Source organism: Spermophilus citellus, assembly GCF_964194105.1.
Source record: "Spermophilus citellus genome assembly, chromosome: 3".
Taxonomy (NCBI): domain Eukaryota; kingdom Metazoa; phylum Chordata; class Mammalia; order Rodentia; family Sciuridae; genus Spermophilus; species Spermophilus citellus.
The window spans coordinates 156,986,351-157,006,847 of record NC_138184.1 but is presented as its reverse complement, the minus strand read 5'-3'; the positions used below and the strand labels follow the sequence as shown (position 1 = coordinate 157,006,847).

Here is a 20,497-nt window from a genome sequence, read left to right as displayed (position 1 = left end):
TTTTAAATTTTCACACTCTGCTGCATTAGGTACTATATACACTTACACTTAGTGATTAATTAAATGCTTCATTTCATAGCAATAGGTGTGAATGAACTTAAACACTCACATATTTGAATGAAAGTATCCTTGTCTTTCATTGTCAAAAGCAAGATGTAATCTACTTCTTTGTTGCACTTCTTTTGCACAGGGTCTAAAGCACATTATTTGGCACTAAATGATATACCCCATATATTATTGTGTTTAGATATACATGGGCTGCCTTTTTTAGTTTGAAGAAAGGAATCATTTTTTACAAATCATTGTATCTTCCAAAGTCTACTTATGCATTTAATTTGGACCCAGAAAACGTATAATCAAGTAATTTTATAGCAATGCTTAATACCAATTTGTAGAATATTTGCATTTGGGGCTCTTGAGGTATTAAATAAATGTATTTACTGACCCAGAGTACATTGAAATGATTAATCCAAAGTCTATTCTAATATGAGTAAATGATTCAATACACAATATTTGTTTTTTCTCTTTTAGGATCTAAATTATCTAAATATTTATTTTCATGTTTCTCTTTGTTTTGGTTGTAGAAGTATGCCTCAGGGGTTGTACATATCAAAGTTTTTTTGTGAAAATAAGCAAGCAATAAATTCTGGGGAAGAAACTTTTTCCAGTTTATTCTATTTCATAATTTTCTTGACACTAAATTTCAGAGCTAAGTTACAAATTTATTTGAATGACCATTTTTAGGTTATTTGTAGTATGTAATATTTACACCTGCAAAACAAAGGCAAAGAACTATCAATTTGGAATACAACTTCTTTTGGCCTGGTGTTACATATTTGAGGGAAAATTACACAAAATAAGAGAATCTGGTTTCTCCAGATGAATGAATGTTTCAATCAAGAACCAAAAGTTTAATCCATAGTAAATGATTCTAACTAAGATACTTTAATTTATGTTATTAAGTACCATAAGGGACAGGTTTTGAAAGGAATATTAAATACTTTGGAAAGTTAGAAAAATATTCAATTGCTGTGTTAATATAGTGCTCAGGCTAAAAAAATATGGTGAAGAGGTGGTAGGGAGAGGTTCCATTTATCTTGTTAGCTTAATTTCACCTTAATTAAATATTAGCATGAATACAGCATATGTTTCAGTTTGAGAATTTTCTCTTTAAGAATGTTGTCTGAAATTATCACTGTCTTAAAGAGTTTAATCATAGACTATAGCTTCAATATGTTCATGTCTATATGATATCTTAATCAAATATGTCAATTCAAACTAAAGAAAGCATGAGTACAAAATATTTTTTTCATGTGACTTGTTTTAAGAGACTTTTTGTATTTATTAACATAAATTAAAATGTTGAGTTGTTCCAAAATACCCGATAAGTTAATTATTTGAATGTACTTTTTTTCTTGCCACAATTATTGAGCTATGTAGAAATAGTGTTTATACACAGTACTTATCTTTTTTCTTAAAAAAGCTATGGAGCTACAGTATAAAAATCAAAGCCAACCTATTAGTAAATGAACAACAATTACATTATTAGAAACATAAAGTTGCATTTTTTTTTACATTTCTGATCCTAATGTATAATGTTTAATGCACAACTAAGTATTGCCTGTAGTATTTTAAATAATATTTTAACTAAGAATAAAAATCTAAACATTTGGGGAAGAAGGGGTGATGATTGCACAACACTGTGGATGTAAGTAATGCCACTGAATTGTATACTTAAAAATGACTAAAGTAGCAAATGTTATGTTCAGTATATTTTACCACAATTTTTTATAAAGAATGAGAAGTTTTGTTTAAAAAATAAATATTTAAGACTATTTTTAAGAGTTAAGAAATATTTCTGTGGTTAATTAAAATAGAATAATATTTTGCAGTTTAAGAAGTAATGTCACATGCAGTATTTTACTTTTTAATTTCACCAAAGCTGCCAGTTAAATTCGCATTTTAAATTTCCTATAGGACAAAGAGGTTCTTTACAATTTATATAAGAATGTCATAGCCCCCTTTGCAGAAATGATATAAAAATTAGTATGCATTTATAAAATAATTTCTATCCTTTTAGTTCTACTTTCTACTTTATAAAAGAGTTTTTGTTTCTTCTGAGTCATGTGACTTTGAAACATTTAGGCATCATAATTTTTTTCTGAGAATTCTTGTTTTCAGAAGTCATGTTTAATAAATAATGCAAATTATGGAGGCAGTGTGTTTGACTTTCTGAAGATTTTTTTTTTTGCACAGGAATTATTAAGCTGTATCCTTCTCTGATAGGAAAAAGAGTGGTACTTTAATAATTTTGTTTTCTAAATGCTTTCAGAAATTTAAAATTTTTACTTAAATCCATGATTCCTTGCTTCTGTTATTTAAATAAGCCGTGCTTGATTTCCTTTTTAGGTTTTTGCATAAAAAATATTCAAAAACTTTAAAAATTTTTTAATAATCTGTGCTTCTGCAAAATGTGAGTCATTGTAATAGACATTTAGTGATTAAGAGTTACATCAGTGAAGCATCTAGGTCCGAGTTATGAACTTGCCTTTGATCACGTGGTATCTTAACACAATGACATTTCATTTTTGCCATTAGCTTCAGCTTCTCATTGGACAAAGCCAGGAAGGGTGGAAGCAGTAATATAAGTCATGTTTCCATGGTGTTTGGCCTAAAGGACTTTCTGAAATGATTTAGATAATTCTCTTCCTAAAAGTTCTTCCTGATACATTTATCAAAGGGATTAAATGAAAGAATATTTTAAGAAATTGGAACACAGAACTGGAAAAACAAAATTTATCATGTGTCTTAGCATCTAAATTATCCAGAAAGTGAATGGGAAAAAAATGATAGAAGTAGTGCAAAGACATCACTCAAATGATTTGGTCATAAATTATTGAAATGATCTAAAACTATTAGAATGCAGTTTAAACTTTAGATTACATTTGTCAGTTTTAGATGTGCCACTATTCAGAGTGATCAAGACAGTTCCATATTTTCCATTTCTGGACTTTTATTTTAGATTCAAATTTTGAGCATATTTAACTTGCTGTAATTACATGAATTTCATAGCATGTTTTCTCAAACTGTAAATATAATTTTAATACAACCAAGTGAATTTAAAAAAATTTATTTCCCATAGAAACATAAATATAATTTTAGAATGGAACCAAATAAGAATATTGGAGTCTATGTATATGCAAAAAGAAAACCTACCTTACATATGAATTCATAAGCCAAGCTATTATATATACACTTTTAATTGAACATTCTAAAATCATCAGTATTTCTATAAAGCCATTCACTAGTCTAATCAAACTTTCTTCTTAAACTATACTTTTCCATAAACTTTTAAAATGTCTCTTTCAAAGAGAAATCAAGCCCTAAAATTGCTAGTTGAGTTCTAAATAAATTAGATCAGTTCTCCAAAGTCCCCAGGAGGCAGCCAGGTGGCCCCTCCCAACCTCCTGTGGGTCCCCCCCCCCCCCCAATCCGGGTCAAATTCTTGTGTTTTGTCCAACACAAATACCTTTCTGAAACTTGGCTTATATGCAATTCTTATCACAATTACACAATATGTACATTAGTCTTCTTTAAATTTCTTCCTAACATTATTTTTATTCAAATTGTATGGTTTTTAATAACTCTAATTCCCCCCTTTTTGTACCAAACAGCAATGGGAAAATAGCTTACTCATTTTTTTTAAATTTTAACTTTTTATTTTAAGATTCGAAGTAATAAAAATTCAAATGGCCTTCTTCTCTGTAATGTTTTGTCACTATAAGCTCTGAACTGCTTTTCATAATAGATAAGAGTGGCTTAATTTAGAAACTCCTGTGATCTGTCCAAATGCTATAACATCAAGCAATAATTTTTTTTCCTTGTTATATAAAGACAAGTTAGACATTTTTACAACTGTTCCTTTAATTAACAAGAGACATAGTCTATGTATTGTTCTTACCATATAAGAAGGAATCATTTGCAGATGTTACGATCATAGAATAACTACTCATAATAACAGTAAAAGAAATTTATTTTAAAAATATAATCTGACTTGTAAAAGATTAACTGTGCTATTACTGTTATCATCACATCTTCCTTTTTTTCCCCTCATTATACAATGTTTACCTGCAGTGAAGGGGTGATCTGAGTAATATAATAAATTGAAGTGATTACCAGATGGACTAGTGGAATAGTAAACTTTAATATAGCAAGCTTTCAAAACGATGAAGTATAAGGGTCAGAGTATCTTAATGGTAAATGAAAACATTTCATAATACTAAACTTAGATTCCTTGATGGAACTTTTCTTTGTCCTTGAGTAAATAAGTTAGCATTTTTGCTACATAGGGTCTTCATTATATTAGGCTGGATAACAGGTTTCCTTAGTCCCCTCCCATGCACACATGCTAATCCCCAGAACCTATGAAAAATTTCTCTGGCAAAAGGGACTTGGCATATGTGAATAAGGATCTTGAGATGGGGGAGATAAGCTTGAGTTAGCTGGTAAAATCTAAGTATAATCACAGGTATCCTTAAGATTTCAGAAGAAGATTTGACTATAGAAGGGATGTGACTAGTGAAATAGAGATTGACATAACATAGGTAGGAGCCAAGAGATACTGGCAGCCTTCTGAAGCAGGGACAACAAGGATTGCCTCCAAAAGGAGCCAGTCCTACAGACATCTTGGCTTAAGAACTGGCCCTAAAACACCTTGGTTTTAGCTCTATAGGCTAATGTTAGACTTCGTATTTCCAGAACTAGAATAGTCTTGTGTTGAATTAGTAAAGTTGCTATAACTTACACAATATCTTCAGGAAACTGGATCTCTAAGGTTCTTCTGTGACTTGAGAAAAATGCTCTGCATTGCCTGCTTTGTGTATTTTTTGTTTTCAGGTATATTTAAATAGGTATAAATTGAGAAAAAGCATTTTTTTCATTAGTTATTCGAGATATAAAATTCTTTGTAGTTAATCTATTGGATATTAGCATGTCATCAACAAGAAGCAGTGAATACTAGTGGAGATACTCCAATAAGTTTCTCTTACAAAGGGGAAAGAAGACATTATTTCAAATTTCTATGTTAGAATAGCCAATTCAATTAGAAATTCAAAACACGAGAATCTTGCAGAAATCAGCTGCCAGATTTATTAATCTACCTGAAAATTTAAAAAAAAAACATAAAAATACAACCAAACAAAAAGTAGAATAAAATCCAAACGTAAAAAATAAAAACCAAAAAAAGTTGATACATTTCCCAAAAGAGTTTATAATGCAATATTTTGAACCCTTCTGTATTGGAAATATATTTTCTATAGGCCAATTACTTATTTAGTTCAGTGAGTCACTACCATAAACAGCAATATGTAGTCTGTCCTTAAATATTATATAATGAATGTCATTTCTTTCTTTGATCCCTTAAGATAACTCATGGCCTAATTCTTCCTCACTGACTGACTAGAGTTAGAATATAAAAAGAAAAAAAGGAACAAAAAAAAAAGGAAGAGAAAAAAATCCTCAATATGACTTTCATTTAAAACATACTTTTAATGACCCACTAAGTTTTCTCTTCAGTTTCACCAAATGTCTCATATAACCATTTTCTTTCCAATAAAATTTCCACTGAATATTTTAAAATCTGTTTTTGTTCTAAGTGTTGCAAATGGCCACATGAGCATAGTGGGGTTTAAAAGAAAAAAATAGTTTCTTATTTTTAAGGCATACTTATTAGCCCACAAAGGGCCAAATGATAGGTGACAAGTATATAGAACAATCGTTGAGATCACAGGTTACATACATATGTTGAAGTAGAATTTTTTTTGTAGGAATAATGTGAATAGTATTGATTTTGGCATGTGGGTTCCTCAATAACTATTTAGAGAAATAGCTGTGATCTGTGTAGTAATGGGTAGCAAGAGACCATCTTTAAATAGTCTTTCTGGTGCTTATCATGAAATGCTTTCATAGGTCTATTTTGGCTTCATGTATAGGATTTTTTTTTAACATTTTGCTATAGACTCTGAAAAAAATGCTTCTAGGATATTAATGGATTGAACAAAATTCATGTCACTTGCTTGATTCTTAACAAGCTATTCAGCAATACCATTTACTTATGGTTCTTTCAGAGTGAATGGAACAAGTCCTGCCTTTGATTATTTTCTCCAAATGCAAAACAAAATACAAAACAAACTCTTTGAAACTTCAAATCTTTAAATCTTCTTTCAAACAATCCAGTCACATTTACAGGAGTGTCCAAAACGAGATGATGGATAATATCAGTGCCAGCACTATGTCATACAGCAAACTTCCTCATATTCTTTGACAGTTTGTAATTTTCCATTTCACCAAAAGTTACAAAAGTTTCCACAGTTTCCCTTAGCAAGCTGAAGCTTACTCTTCATTTGTCAATGTGCATAAAAGCTGCTCATAGCATAGCATGGCATAAGCTATTTTTTAAGCAATAAATGGTTTGAGTCATCTATTTTGTCCTGAAATGCTATCTGTAGTTAACTGCACTGCTTATAAATGGTCATAGTAAATTCAGCATGAAAGAGAATATTACAGAAAAGACAGCAGCAGAAGCATTAGCATTATCTAATATTTATATATGTTATCAACATAACACAGCAGTAAAATGTTTAAATGCATATCAATGGGTGCCATGTCTAAAAATTACTATAGTACCTATTTAGTGTAGTGGATATTTTTCTTAAAGAGTGCTTGCTGTAACTAGAACAGCATAATATGTGATTTAGTACAGTTAATTCTTATTGATTAAATAATGTATTTATGTACTGGAAGAAGAGAAAGGAGACAGATATTTTTTGCTTCATTGTGATCCCAGATTTAACATATAAATGAAGATTCCAAAGGACCATGACATGTCACTATTTAACTGAAACAAAAATACTTAAAAGACAGTATGATATGTAACTAAAGAGCAAGGTGGCACCAGATAACGTGTAATGCTACTGGCCTATGGCTCAGATTGGAGCCAGAGTCCAAAACTGTGCCCCTCATTTACAGTCATGGTGATTACTCAGCTTCAGAGAGAACTGCCCACTTGCGTGGTTATCCTCTACGAGTCATATATAAATCAAACAAAACAAAATAAAACAAAAGGCAAATGCAATCACTAAATACCTTTTTACAAGAGGTGCAAAAACAGTCATTCCTAACAATTAAACTGCCATTTACAGTAGGTTTTTTTGTACACCTGCAGAGCCTCAGAAATGACGGGGGAAAATGCTCAAAGGCAAATAGTCTCCAAGTGGCTATTTACACAATGCGAAATTAACTGTACCATAGGTATCCAGAGAAAATGAACATTATCTTATGTTATTATGAAATCGACAGACACAATATAGCTTCATACTTAAAACCTGTAGGACCCCATCTCAAAGCCTAAGTAAAAAGTAATCCCCAAATCCCTCTGCCCATTCACCCATTACCTTCCTGTTACACAGAATAAATGTTTAGATTACTCCCACCCACCCTCAAATAAAGTGCGCAGTCCATGGCAGACCATAGAATAATGCAACAGGAAAAGCCCCCTTTTGTATTATTATTTAAAAATAAAATACAAACAACAAAATAAAACAAAGACTGAAGAGAATTCAATGATTCTCTACATCTCGCAGAAAGAGAGAAAGCACGAGGATGCCCCCTTGACTGTCACTCATGTTAGTACACGTAGCCTTCGTTGTAGGGATGAGGGTTGCAGCAGCCCCCTTCAGGCATGTAGGCCATGCTCTCATCAAAGTGAGACAGAGGCACCGTGTCCTCCTCATTGATGTGACGCTCCATGTCTGTCTTCAGCAGTGGGCGCTGATTATCTGGAAAGGCCATGGAGAAAAGGGCTTCTGGATCACACACAAACTTGTAGACATATCTCTCTCCAGCCACCTGATGAGAACACGGAGAAAAAAGCCCATCCTCACCATCCCCAGATGGGGAGGGGAAAGGAAGGGGGAAAAATGATTTACTATAGGAGAAAGTTGAATGAACAAAGGCAACCCAATACATAGCAGGTATACACACAAAGTTAAAAAAAAAATCTTTGTTTTTACAATAAATTGTGATTCAATCAAGGAAAATACAAAATGATAACTGAGTGATAGTTAATCCATTCAGATATAGCTATGAATTTCAGCAGTTTGCTTGTTTTAATATAAAAGCAAAGTTATGTTGTTATTTTTTAAAAACAATGATCTCATGCAAGCATTTCTCATTGGAAAATTTTTTAATTTCATTTGAAGGCAACATCCACATTTGTAAAAATTTATATCTTTAAGGTATGGTATCTCCCTCTCAATATTCCATTTTGAGAACAATGGAAAAACTAAGCCTTGAAAGTTTAAAAGAAAAATGTGTTTTATTCCTAATATCCCCCACCTCCTGCTTTGTGTTGTGTATTCTCATCTAAAAAAGCAAAGATACATTGCCTTATTTAAATGAAAGATGAATCAAGAGGACAGCATTATCGTGGGTACATCACATTTTTAAAAATGAAGGGAAGATACATTAGATGGAACTTAAGGATGTGTGTAAAGTGTCAAATTGAAGCAAGAGGTGTAAAAAAGTGAAAGGAATCTAAAATATACAACGCATACAGAGGAAATGAGAAAAAGAAATGTGACAACTGCCTGAAATAAAAGAGACATACCGTAATGTGTAGGGAATGACATACCTCAAACTTAAATTTGGAAGAGTAATGCTTCTGTAGAAAATTATAAGCAATCAAAGGAGACAAATATGGCTCCCACTAAAAAATAGTGCTGACATGTTCAACACCAGGGCAGGGGTGCACATTCATAGTTCTTTGTATTCACTTTGGTTTTGTGTGTGTGTGTGTGTGTGTGTGTGTGTGTGTAGATCATAATTTCAGAAAGCTGAAAATTTCTCAATGTCTTTGTGCTCCCATGTGTCAAAAAGACATTGCTATTGGATTTGTGGTGTGGGGGAACAGTGTGTTCACGGTTTCTAAACTATTTGTATAAGTTTTGGGGAAAAAGAACAACTGCCAAAGTCTTGCTCCTCTGAACTCCGTTTCAGAACTTTTTTTTTTTTTTTGCCCCAAATTTAAATAAGAGGAACCACTTTAGCAAATTCAAATAAGCTGAATATGCCTGAGTTTTAAAAGAGCCAGGACTTAGGAGTGTTTATGAATCTGGACATGTTGCTTAACTCCCTCCTCAGTTCCCTGCCTTGTGAAATGGAAACAGGAATGGCTCCTTGGAAAGCCACTGTGGGACTGAGAGGAAAGCCTCTTGCACAGTGCATTGCAAACAGAAGCCTCACATAATTATTTACTTTCCTGCCTTATGCAAAGGAAATTAATTTCTTAAAGGTGAACTGGTGAAATTATCATAAAAAATAAGTAGAAAATACCAGAAACAACCTGAAATATTAAATTCGAGTTTTCCTTTTCTTCTCCCTCCATTGTTCAAAGTATTTGCAGGGAAAAAGGAAAAAAAAAAAAAGTATATGGCCTGCATACCTTTGAGTGTTTTATAACCTGTTTTATTTTGTTTGGGGCTTCAGAGAAAGAAGGTATATATTTAGGTATATTTGCTTTTTTGTCCAACAGGTTGATATTGGCTATAATTAGAAGTGATGTGATAAATGAAAAAGGTTTCACCACAGGGAATTTAAATGGATAACATGCAATCAAGAATATAAAATCTCTTAAGGACTTTGTCTTTACTCACTGTTTCCTCCTGTTTCTTTTCTTTTATTTCTTTATTTATTTTGAATAAACATTTTTAGGTTGACTACTGTATTTATTGAACTATATTAAGTGATGCTGAGTTTAGAACAAGAGCTGACATCCAAACAATGAAAGTGATGTCTTCCATTATTAGTATTACAATCACAATGTGAAAAGGGCTGTACATTAAGTGTCCCCAAATTACAATATTGAGAGAGGAAAAACAGGGATTTTGTGGGCAAATGAATCAGATGAAAACAAGGAGGCATCTTTGTAAGCTGTACTTTCAAAGGTTAAATATTTGAATTATGTTTTAGCTTTTGAAATTTCAAAAGTAATTCAGAGTTATTGGTTACTGAATTAGAATTGACAGATCAAGGGGGAAAAAAAGCTTCCTAATTATATCATCCAGAATATAATCACTGTTTAAAATGTTGGTATATATTTTTCTAGGCATTTCTAAATTTTGAAATAGAGCACTCCTATTGTCTAGATACAACGAGCATTACTACACCATTTCTTCTTTCTTTCATAACTACTGAAATTAATTACCAGTTTTAATTTTAAATTTTTTTTTCATGTTTAGACTCATTGGTTATTTTTATTTTATTTTCTAGCTTTTTAATTTGTTTGTGTGTGTGTGTGTGTGTGTGTGTGTGTGTGTGTTGTATGTGTGTACTCTACATAATGCCCACTGTCAATTCATTGAGTTTTGTCAATGAATAAACATGGTCATGTAAATATTTCCCCTACATGTTGAAGTATGTAATTCTACATCTTTTTTTTTTTTAAATAAAAAGGATGGCACAGTTTTCCTCTGAATGAATATACTAGAATTGACTTAATCAACAGAACAGTGCATAAGTTAAAGAGGGAAGGGCAGAACATTCTAGAAAGAATGTGAGTGATGCACTGGAGTACAGATGTGTCTAGGAACAGCCAGACACAGAATGGCTATATAGGCATGAGGAGGAGGGATAAGTTTCACAATTAAACTTGTAAGTGTCCTCATTGTGCTAGCCATGAATATAATGCATTTTTTGCATTGAGCTATTGAGCATCCTGCCATTCTTTAAGTCATAAGAAACACCTCAAAAGGTTTGTCACAATTAGCATTTTACTTTCCTAAATTAACTTATAAATTAGTGGTAAATAGTTTTCATTGGCAGTTATAGCCTACCAAGGGCAAATATGAGGAACAATGACATTTTTACTGGTATAATTCAGGATCTATATCATTATGTGATAGCATGTTGCCTTATTAACTTATTAAAATAAGAGGACATGGAATAAGACAACAAATAAATGGGAATCAGTAGTGGTCCTACTAGTAATAAGTTTAAACATATTTGAGAATATTTAAGATCAGGTACAACATTCCGTAAATCTCTGTCTACCACTGCAATAGTATGGATCTTAAGTGTTCTCCAACGGTCTATGTGGTGAAGTTTGGTCCCACACATGTTGCTGCTGGAGGTGGTGGTAACTTCAAGAGGTGCAGCCCAGTGAAAGTTCTTTAGACCACTGGGGCCTGCCTTAAAGGAGTAGTGAGACCCTAGTCTCTTCTCTTTCTCTCTTTTGCTTCCTGGCTATGAGATGAGCAGGTTTCCTCTACCATGATATGCTGCCTTGCCATAAACCCAAAGCAAGAGGGCTAATTGATCATGGATTGAAACCTCTAAAACTGTGAGCCACCATAGAACTTTTGGCTTTATAAGGTGAATTACCTCAGGTATTTTTCATCGACATGGAAAGCTAATACAAATACTGTGTTTAAAACCAAAGGAGCAATTATGGGTCTTATAATAATTTTAGCTGAGAATGCTCTTAATGGTCTAGACAAACCACACATGCCTTGGCTTACCATGACTTCCGGATGTAAGCTAGGCTAGGCATCTATCATTTTATAGAGGCTTTAATTATGCCAGGTGCCATGCAAAGTATCTCAAGTACTTTTTATTTAATAATCATGACAACTTTAATGATGTAAGAACATCACCATTTAGTAAAAGAATCTGTTCAAGAAAGTGACCCTAGCATTGAAACCTAAATGTGCCTGCACTTTCCTTCACTACTTTGTAGTGCTGCCCAGGGAAACTGTGATGGACTGGTACTGAGCTCCCATATGAAGAGGAGGGGAATGAAAATGAAGAATAAGATGTATGTGAAAGGATAGGGTTACAAACTGAGTATGGAGGCGGGGTGGGGGGTGTGGAGACAGCAAACAGTCACATATTTTGAAGGTAAGATTCAGGAAATACGGAGAATTGAAAATCCAATTCAACTTTATCTTATAAGGATTTTAAAAGTTCTAACTTCTGAGATGGCAAATTCCAGAGCACCAATTCCCTGTGTTACAGAAAACTCAATAGTCCTACTGCCCTCTATTAAGTTTTATGCAGCAACTGCTAGTTTTTCTTGGCACAACTATGATGCCATAAAAATATGCCACAATCTATAACATGTAACTATGTTTGTCTCCCAAATAAACAAAGAATAAATTGTAAAACAGAAATGTCCACAATGAATAAATCATCGTCAACAAGGCAATTAGATTTGAATACAAATACAAGGCAGAAGGACATCATAACAAATATCTGAATGTTTAATCTTTATTCATTGCTTCCTTCAAAGATTTTATATTTTATTGTATGATTCACTTATCTCTACTGTATTTTTAAGTTACTTTCAAATATTAAAGGAAGCTCATTTGGGATAAAACGACATATATTAAACTTTGTTCTACCAACCAAGTAAGACCGAGAATAAGTAGTTTATCATAATAGGCTATTAGGTGACAAAGCCAGGCAAGATATCAGCCAGAAGAAAAAGTATTTTTCCTAATGAGTATAAGAAATATCTGAATGTTTAAGAATCAGAACATTTTTTAAAAAGGGGGAAAAAAGAAAGAATTCATTAGCCTAAGAATCTTTATTTGCATTGGAATTTATAAACAAACATTTCAAAAACACAAAGTTGTGGAGAAAGCTACAGAATAACAACTTCTTCTGGAGAGTTACAGATGCAGCATCAATACTGAAATAACTTTTCTTTTTACTCTGTGTAGGAAAGTGGAAACTTCCAGAAAGCCTATTACTTTATATATAATATTATTACACATTTGTATGTAATGTCCATGAATTTATAAACAGAAAGGCTTAGAATACCAAAACCAAGAGCTAAGCATTTGTTAGAATGAGTGAAAACCTTGCTTCAGCAATGCAATGATATGTGGCTTTTAAAGTATGACATGCAGATTAATGTGCAACATTTCAATGAATTTTAATGCTGTATTAGCTGCTCACCTTTTGCATGATTCCCTTCTCATAATAATAGCGAAGTGAGCGGCTAAGTTTATCATAGTTCATAGCTGGCCTGTTTTTCTGAATGCCCCAACGCCGGGCCACCTGCCACCAGAACAAAATTACATTATAGTGTTAAGGACTAGTAAAGGTTCACAAAAATTAGGTAATTAACTACTTCTAAACCCACCCAAACTTGTTCAAATCAAAGATACGAGTAGCAAAAGCTATCGTGATCTGAATTTCCTGTCCCCTGGTTTGCTTTTTAAACCAGGCATGCAGTGATCATTCTGAAACATCACAATAGAATTCTTTGTCACTATTGTTTTGGATACAAAATTAAATGGAAATAAGGGAATGTGTTTACAACAGAATGAACAGACTGCAATTCACCAAAATGAGGCAAGTTTTCCATTCTGAGATACACTATTTTTTTTCTTTCTTAGTTTTTCAAACCAAACTATAGATTAAAAGCTGCTTTAATGATCTCTTTGTAAAGGTGTTTTATTGAAATTATGATAAACCAAAGAAAAAATATATCCTGCATAACTCTATGTAAAAGAATAAACAAGTGGGCAATGTATATAGCAGAAGGAGAAATATACAAATTAATAAACCGAACTACAAATAATTTTTATTGCCTGAAGCAGCATCATAATAAAATTGCATCCAAAACCAAACAGGAGAATCAAGCAGTCATACATAGTTGGATGCTAAAAATAAGAAGGAAGTGGAAAAGGTCATCATGCATGAGTCCACAAACAAATATCTTTAAAGCAGAATGTTCGCCTTATTGTTTACTAAAATTTCTGAGAGCTTTTAAACATGTGACTTTGGCAGAATTCTTCAAAGAGCTTTAAAAACACACCTCCTTTCTCAATGTACACACCTCCCTAACCTTACTACTAGGCTGGGCGAGCGGAGGCCTTATACAGAATACTGTGTAGCCTGCTTTCCCTTCCCCAGCTAAAGTGTTCTCACTCATTTCCACTTTTATTAGTCTGAGCAAAAACTGCAGCTGCCATGCAAACCTAGGCAACCCCAAGAGAGCATTATCTAACAGGTTTAGTGTGTTCCTTCGTTTCCATGAAATTCCGAGTTGTTGCTACGTCATATATACTAAAATAGCTTTTCCAAGAGATCATTCGGTCTGTCTCCACTTCATTAGCAACAACCTTTTCCAGGGTTTCTTTTTCTTTCTTTTTTTTTTTTTTTAATACCCATCCTTGCTATTTTTTCTCTCTGCTGTTTGTATGCTCTCAATGAAGATGTACTTTAGCCACATGAATCAGTATACTTTTTCAGGGTAGAGAGATATGATATCACAGGGACAAGATTACATACCCAAGCTGCCAATAACAGTGGCAGATATATCTTAGTTTTCTAGAAATAAACTTTATTTTAATGTTAAGGTTCTGAGCAATACTGAAATGGTGTGGGGGGAAAGTGGTGTTAAGAAATGAAAGTATTATCTAAATAAAATATCTTTTAAAAACTTCACAATAGTCATCAGTGAATCTTTAATAGACATGGCAGCTGAACAGCATGCAAACTTTGAGGAGATGTGAAAATAAATGCTTATCCCTTTAAATTAAAGAACAATTGAGGAATAATTATTCATTTATAAATGATTCTTTTCTAAAACCTCACCAGGATTCACCTGGAAAATAAAATATCCACAACAAAGTTCAAGAGGACATTCTGGAGATCTCTGGGGAGATAAATATGATTTTCTTAATACCACAAAAGAGTATTCCATCTTTACAGAGTTTGATTCTTATGAGACCTGGTAATTCTCATCACTGTGGGTACTAGTCCATATTTAAGAAAACTACAAGGCATTCTTAGACTTGTTTTAGTGACATTTCTTCACAAAGCTTAGGGGAATGAGGCAAAAAAAAAAAATAAGCCTATGAGATTCAGACAAGAAAGAAGCTTAAAATTAACAGAAAACACAAAAATTCCTAGGCCAGGTAGACCACCCATAAGCTAAGGAAGTCCACCCAGTCTCCACCTGTGACCTTCCAGTGCCATGCATGGTATCCAACACCACCTGAAGCTAAGGCACAATTGTCAACATGGAGTGGGAGGTGGAAGCAACACTTTCAAGACTTCCTTATAACACTCATTCAAATAGAAACTTAGGGTGTTAGTGGGGAGAGCAAACTGTGGCACAATGGCATTCCTCCTTATTTTTCCACAAATTAAACAGGATAATGTAATAGAACAAGTATTAGTTAACTTTTTTAAAAAGACCTGCCTGTGTATATATACATGGAAATCACAATGGGGTCCCAGCTATCAGACATCCTGGTGCTCAACAACCTTGCCTATTATAAAAAGACTTTGACACTGAGTCTCATAGATGCCTTACTAATTATTGCAATACTTTTTCCTGGAACATTTCTCTAGGATTACTGATTAACTTGAAAATAATATCTCAAATATCTCAAAAAGAGATATTAAAGATTATGAATTTGCTAAAGTTATCTGTGCAGATAATCAGCACAGATCTAGATGAAATGTAAAGAAAACAGAAGCCACAAGTCAATGGTTTTGGAGACACCTTTCCTGAGTTGTGCAGACATGTACACAGAGCTGCCATGTAAGGGCAGAGGCTACAGAAATTTCAGAAACCTGTTACAAAGAAAAAATTTTAACAAGGCATCACAGTCATTGCCTGATGGAAGCAATTCCAACAGTAAGCAATGCAGCAATCAGAAATGAGATTCACTTCATTTTGAACAAAAGCCTTAGGAAATATTCAGTACTTATTGCACAATTTCCCATTGAGTTAGTTACCATTTGTAAATGGTATACTGGCTCTGAATTACCCAGTCCTTTTTTTTTAACTTTATGAGTCTGCTACAGAAAAGTTGTTGAAATGTCCGTTTATAGTCCATAACAGATGTAACTATATTCCTTCTCTGTGTTAAAAAAAAAAATCACAGAACCTCAGAATTTGATGGAACTTAATGGTCATCTGGTCATATCTACCACTTATTCAAACTCAAACATCAGAAAGATCAATAGTTGTTATATAATGAACTTAATCACTTGCAGAATGTTTATGCTTCTGAGTGGATCAAGAATTACTGACATAATTCAGTAATGTCCCTTATCTTAACAAATACATGACAAAAATAAAAAAGTCCTATTTCTGCTCAGTTTATTTTAATCACAGGTGGAGGGAAATAACTGTTTAACTACTACAAATCCCTGTTGGATATGCTCAGTTGCTGCATGAATCAAGTCTTACAGCGATTATTAGCATCTTCCATGAAGAGAAGAGCACACTCTCCCATCATGTTAGAGGGCTTTCAAATTACTTTGTTAAGCATTTCTAGTCTCAATTTGTTACTGCTTCACATTTTTGTGGTTCTTTCACTTACATCATTTAAGTACATCTACAGAAAAACTAATTTTCTTTGACAGCCAAATTGAGCTTTAGACAGACTCCAAAATTTAAACACCCAAACACTTATTCCACTCTAAATAAGGGGCATTTTCAGTTTCTGCTACTGCACCCTTTCTCTCTCTCTCTCTCTCTCTCTCTCTCTTTCTCTCTCTCTCTGTATGTGTGTGTGTGTGTGTGTGTGTGTGTGTGTTTGGTGTGAGGCAAGGGAGATACTGCAAAAATCGAACCTCTAGTACAACTGGTGTGTTGATGTAAATCAGAGGATACAATCGTACTAACGAGCTCCTCTTATTTCATAGTTTTTAAAATACACTCTTGCAATAAATCATCTCTTAATAAGTTATGTAATTTTGTCTTCTGAACATCAAAAGAGGGCATATTATTTGATTATGTTCAATATATCAAATAATAAACCCAGAACATTTAAGATATATGGGCCCAGTAGCCAGGTTGTGGATATCCAGTGTCTAAACAAATCACTTTGGGTTCCAAAAATTTTCAACTCTTACTAAATTTTTCAGCTTTGCTGAGGTGTTTAGATTCAGTAGCCAATATAATCAGTCACAGGCATGTCAGCCAAAAATCTTCCATGGTTTTCTTGGCTGATATTAACTAAAGTCAATTTTTAAAATAACAGAGAAAGCATTTTAATAAGACAAAAATTTCATTGAATAGTCAGTCACCTTTCCCTGGAGGTCCAAAGTGTTATCGATGGATTATGTTATAGTAACTACAGTAGACTTATACACCTAAACTAAGTCCTGGGGGAAAGAAAATTTTAATTTTAGGAGCTCTTCATGGAATTACTTCATTTGTGATTCTTTATGAAAATACTTGATTTGTGTGTGCATTGCAAGGTAAGGAGGCAGGATTGAGAGACAGTTGAATACTTGGTTGAAAGTGTGTTCCATATATGTATATTATCTCTATCCAGAATGTCTCATTTTAATAATCCCTTGTATACTATAGCAATATTTTAAAGTTTATCCCTACTTTCCAATGGAGTCTACACAGTCCAGATGACTTGAAACAGATATCACTAACATTCAAAAGGAAACAATGTCTCTACCAAGCCTGTGTCTTGTAAAACACTCTTAAGTCTGTGAATTTTCCACTGTATATTGTGGCATTGGATGTCTCTCCCCACCCCCTAGCTGTTTTTCACCTCCACCTTATGCATGACTTTGGTCCTTAAATGCTCCTCTCCAAACCTCTTGATAAAATCCAGATTGTCCAAATAATGACTGCTAATTCAAAAGAACAATTCCTCTATCTACAAAATTAGTTGTGCCTCAGCAGACATCTCCCTTCTTTCCTAAGGACCATGAAACCTCCTACCTCCTTCCCCAAATTAAATGCTCTTTTAGAGACTTCTCCAGTTTGGCCTTCCTGAATAAAGAGCCATGCTAATGGTGTTCTGTTTGATTTTCTTCAACATTCTGTAGGACAGTATTACAATGGAAAGATTATAGAATAAATTAGTAAATTTTAAATGTTGACATTATTCTTTTTTTGTCCCACTGTCTAATTCAAAAGGTAGCCAGAGTTTTAAAACTACATGTTTAGCATATTAATCAAATATATCAGCTCCTTTACATCATAGCACATCTTATTCTCCTAAATAAAATTTACTAAACCAACCTCTTCAGGCTCAATCAGCTTAAATTCCATGCCTCTACCAGTCCAGGCAATGAAATGAGAATTTGAAGGGTCGTCCAGAAGAGCTACCAAAAACTGCCAGAGCTGAAGTGATCCTCGCCGTTGGTACGTGGGTCCTTCCCGATACATCCCTGGCTCTTGTTTGATATCCCCTAAATTAAAAATTTTAAAGGTTCATCATTAGCATCAATATTATGCTATTTATGTAAACTTTTTATTAAACCAATGAAGAAAATGGCTAAACACAGCCACTTTGTGAAATATAATGTTACCCTTAAATAAAGATTTAAAATAATTAAATGGTTGACTAAATCTGCAATCTGTACAAACTTACAGAGAACTATATGTAATATATTCACGTCAAAAATATTGTAAAAAGGTGCAGGAAAAAATCCATGGATGTCATTTGCTTACAAAAGTTTTGTATAACTTTTTTTTCATTGGTTTCTCTAAACACCATGATATACATTATTATACAGAATACATATATGATGTTGTAATGAGAAAAAGAAAAATAAAAGGTGTCACATTAGATTGGATAGAGAGAGGATGGGAGAGGAGGGGAGGAGTAGGGAGGATAGAAAGGGCAGCAGAATAGAATAGACAATATGATTGATGTATGTACATTCCATGTATGTATTATATATCAAAATGCATTCTACTGTCATGTATGACTAAAAATAAATAAATAAAAATAAAAAATAAAAACATGATATAAGGGAGTGGGATGTATTTCAGCCATAGAAAGTTTGCCTAGCAAACTTGTGTGCAGCCCTGAGTTCATTCCCCAGCACTACAAGCAAATATAGTAACAACAACAATAATAATTACCATAGTACCTAATCATACTTATTTGCTTCTTTGTTAATGATATTACTCACTTCTCTAAGCAACATTGAAGAGGGAGTAATCAATTTTAAGCTCAGGGCATTTTATTTGTACAAATTAAATTGTGCAAACTATAATTTGCAAATACCTTATTGACCTATGCATGACAAACTATTGAAAATTTTAATGCACATATTTCAAAGCAAATGTAATAGACTCATAAACTCTGAGTTAAGTAATGTGCACTTTATATAAATTAGAAAACTCTCCTGGGTAATTCATAGCATACTAGATTCTCATCATACCATCTTTCTTCCACACCTTCATATACCTTCATAGAGAAATTATCACTTTCTTACCTGGCAACAAATAAAAATTCTCTCTCATATTTCTTTAACTCTTATTTGTATTTCATTCATATGAATTTGCCAATTTAAAAATATGCACATCAGATATTTCTGTGGAAAAAAACTATTTTTAAGCAAGATTTGTTTATTTTAGATTCATTTGGCATTCATATATAGTATAAAAATCTAGTAAATAACAATGAAGGTTATTTAGCATTGTAATGCTTATTCTATAAATCTGGTCATTTATCTTGGCTTAACAAAGCAAAACACCTAGTGTCACAACCATTGATTATTTACTGCTATCTCCAGTCAATTGTCTCAAAATATGTGGAATTGGTCACAATGGGGACTGAGTGTGTACAGTCAAATGAGTATATCATTGTTAATGCATGAAGTTTTCTTCTCCACTAAAGAAACAAGTCAGACAGGATACACTCAAGTGGATCTATTGACACTAGTGTGAATTTTAAAACAGACCAAATCATAAGCTTTCTAATTTTTTTGGGGGGGGGTCTGTGGAGAGAAATATAACTCTTAAAAGATTTGCACACCAAAATGCAAAGTTATTCAGTTCCTAATTGCTAAAAAATCATTATGTTGTTTTGTTCTAAACTAGATAATACAGGAGTGTATCTTTATATTGGCTTCAAAGACAGTTTTATTTATCTTAGTTTTTTATTATGAGATTTATAAAAAATTTTCATGAGGGTAACTAAACAATTATGCACATAGAATGAAACACTGTTACATTTTTATTGTTTCTATAGCATTTCTGCCTATAAATGTGACTGATTGCACTGACCATGTACAATGAAACAATAATCCCTTGTTTTTCTTTCTTCTTGTTCTCCATTACATGGCAAATACTATCTTTCAACAATGTTTTCTTAGTATAAAATTGAAGAATATTTAAAAGTCAAAGGGAATCAATAATCAAGACAGCCAGTTCCCTAAACATCAGTGTAATTTGGGCCTGTAAAACTATAACATAATCTTGTCCATAGCTTTAAGATAGTTTTCCTCCTCACGTATTCTTACTAATTTTAACATGACTTAAAATATGAAGCTCACCACAAACAAAAGAAACTGACAAAGGTCATTCCTACAACTAAAAGCTTTAAGCTTCGCCTGAAAGAAAAGGCTATATGTTAAGAATTGTGATGTTCTTCTAATGGTGTTAAATAGCCAGTTCTCACATATGAAACGAGGCTTAATGTATCTATTACAGAAT

At 33.0% G+C, this 20,497-nt stretch overlaps 1 protein-coding gene across 3 annotated transcripts in view; it reads right to left on the bottom strand.

Moving 5' to 3' along the window:
• Positions 1 to 3,024: 3,024 nt before the first annotated feature.
• The window catches only part of ETV1 (ETS variant transcription factor 1), a 93,212-nt gene continuing 75,739 nt past the window's right edge, over positions 3,025 to 20,497 (bottom strand). For all 3 annotated transcript variants that reach the window (XM_081288583.1, XM_081288582.1, XM_081288584.1), the window contains 3 exons: positions 18,071 to 18,240; positions 13,015 to 13,116; positions 3,025 to 7,905 (listed from right to left, as the gene is read on the bottom strand). In XM_081288583.1, the coding sequence (XP_081144709.1) occupies positions 7,684 to 7,905; positions 13,015 to 13,116; positions 18,071 to 18,240 (494 nt within the window). In that variant the 3' untranslated portion in view covers positions 3,025 to 7,683. The remainder of the gene's footprint in view (positions 7,906 to 13,014; positions 13,117 to 18,070; positions 18,241 to 20,497) is intronic.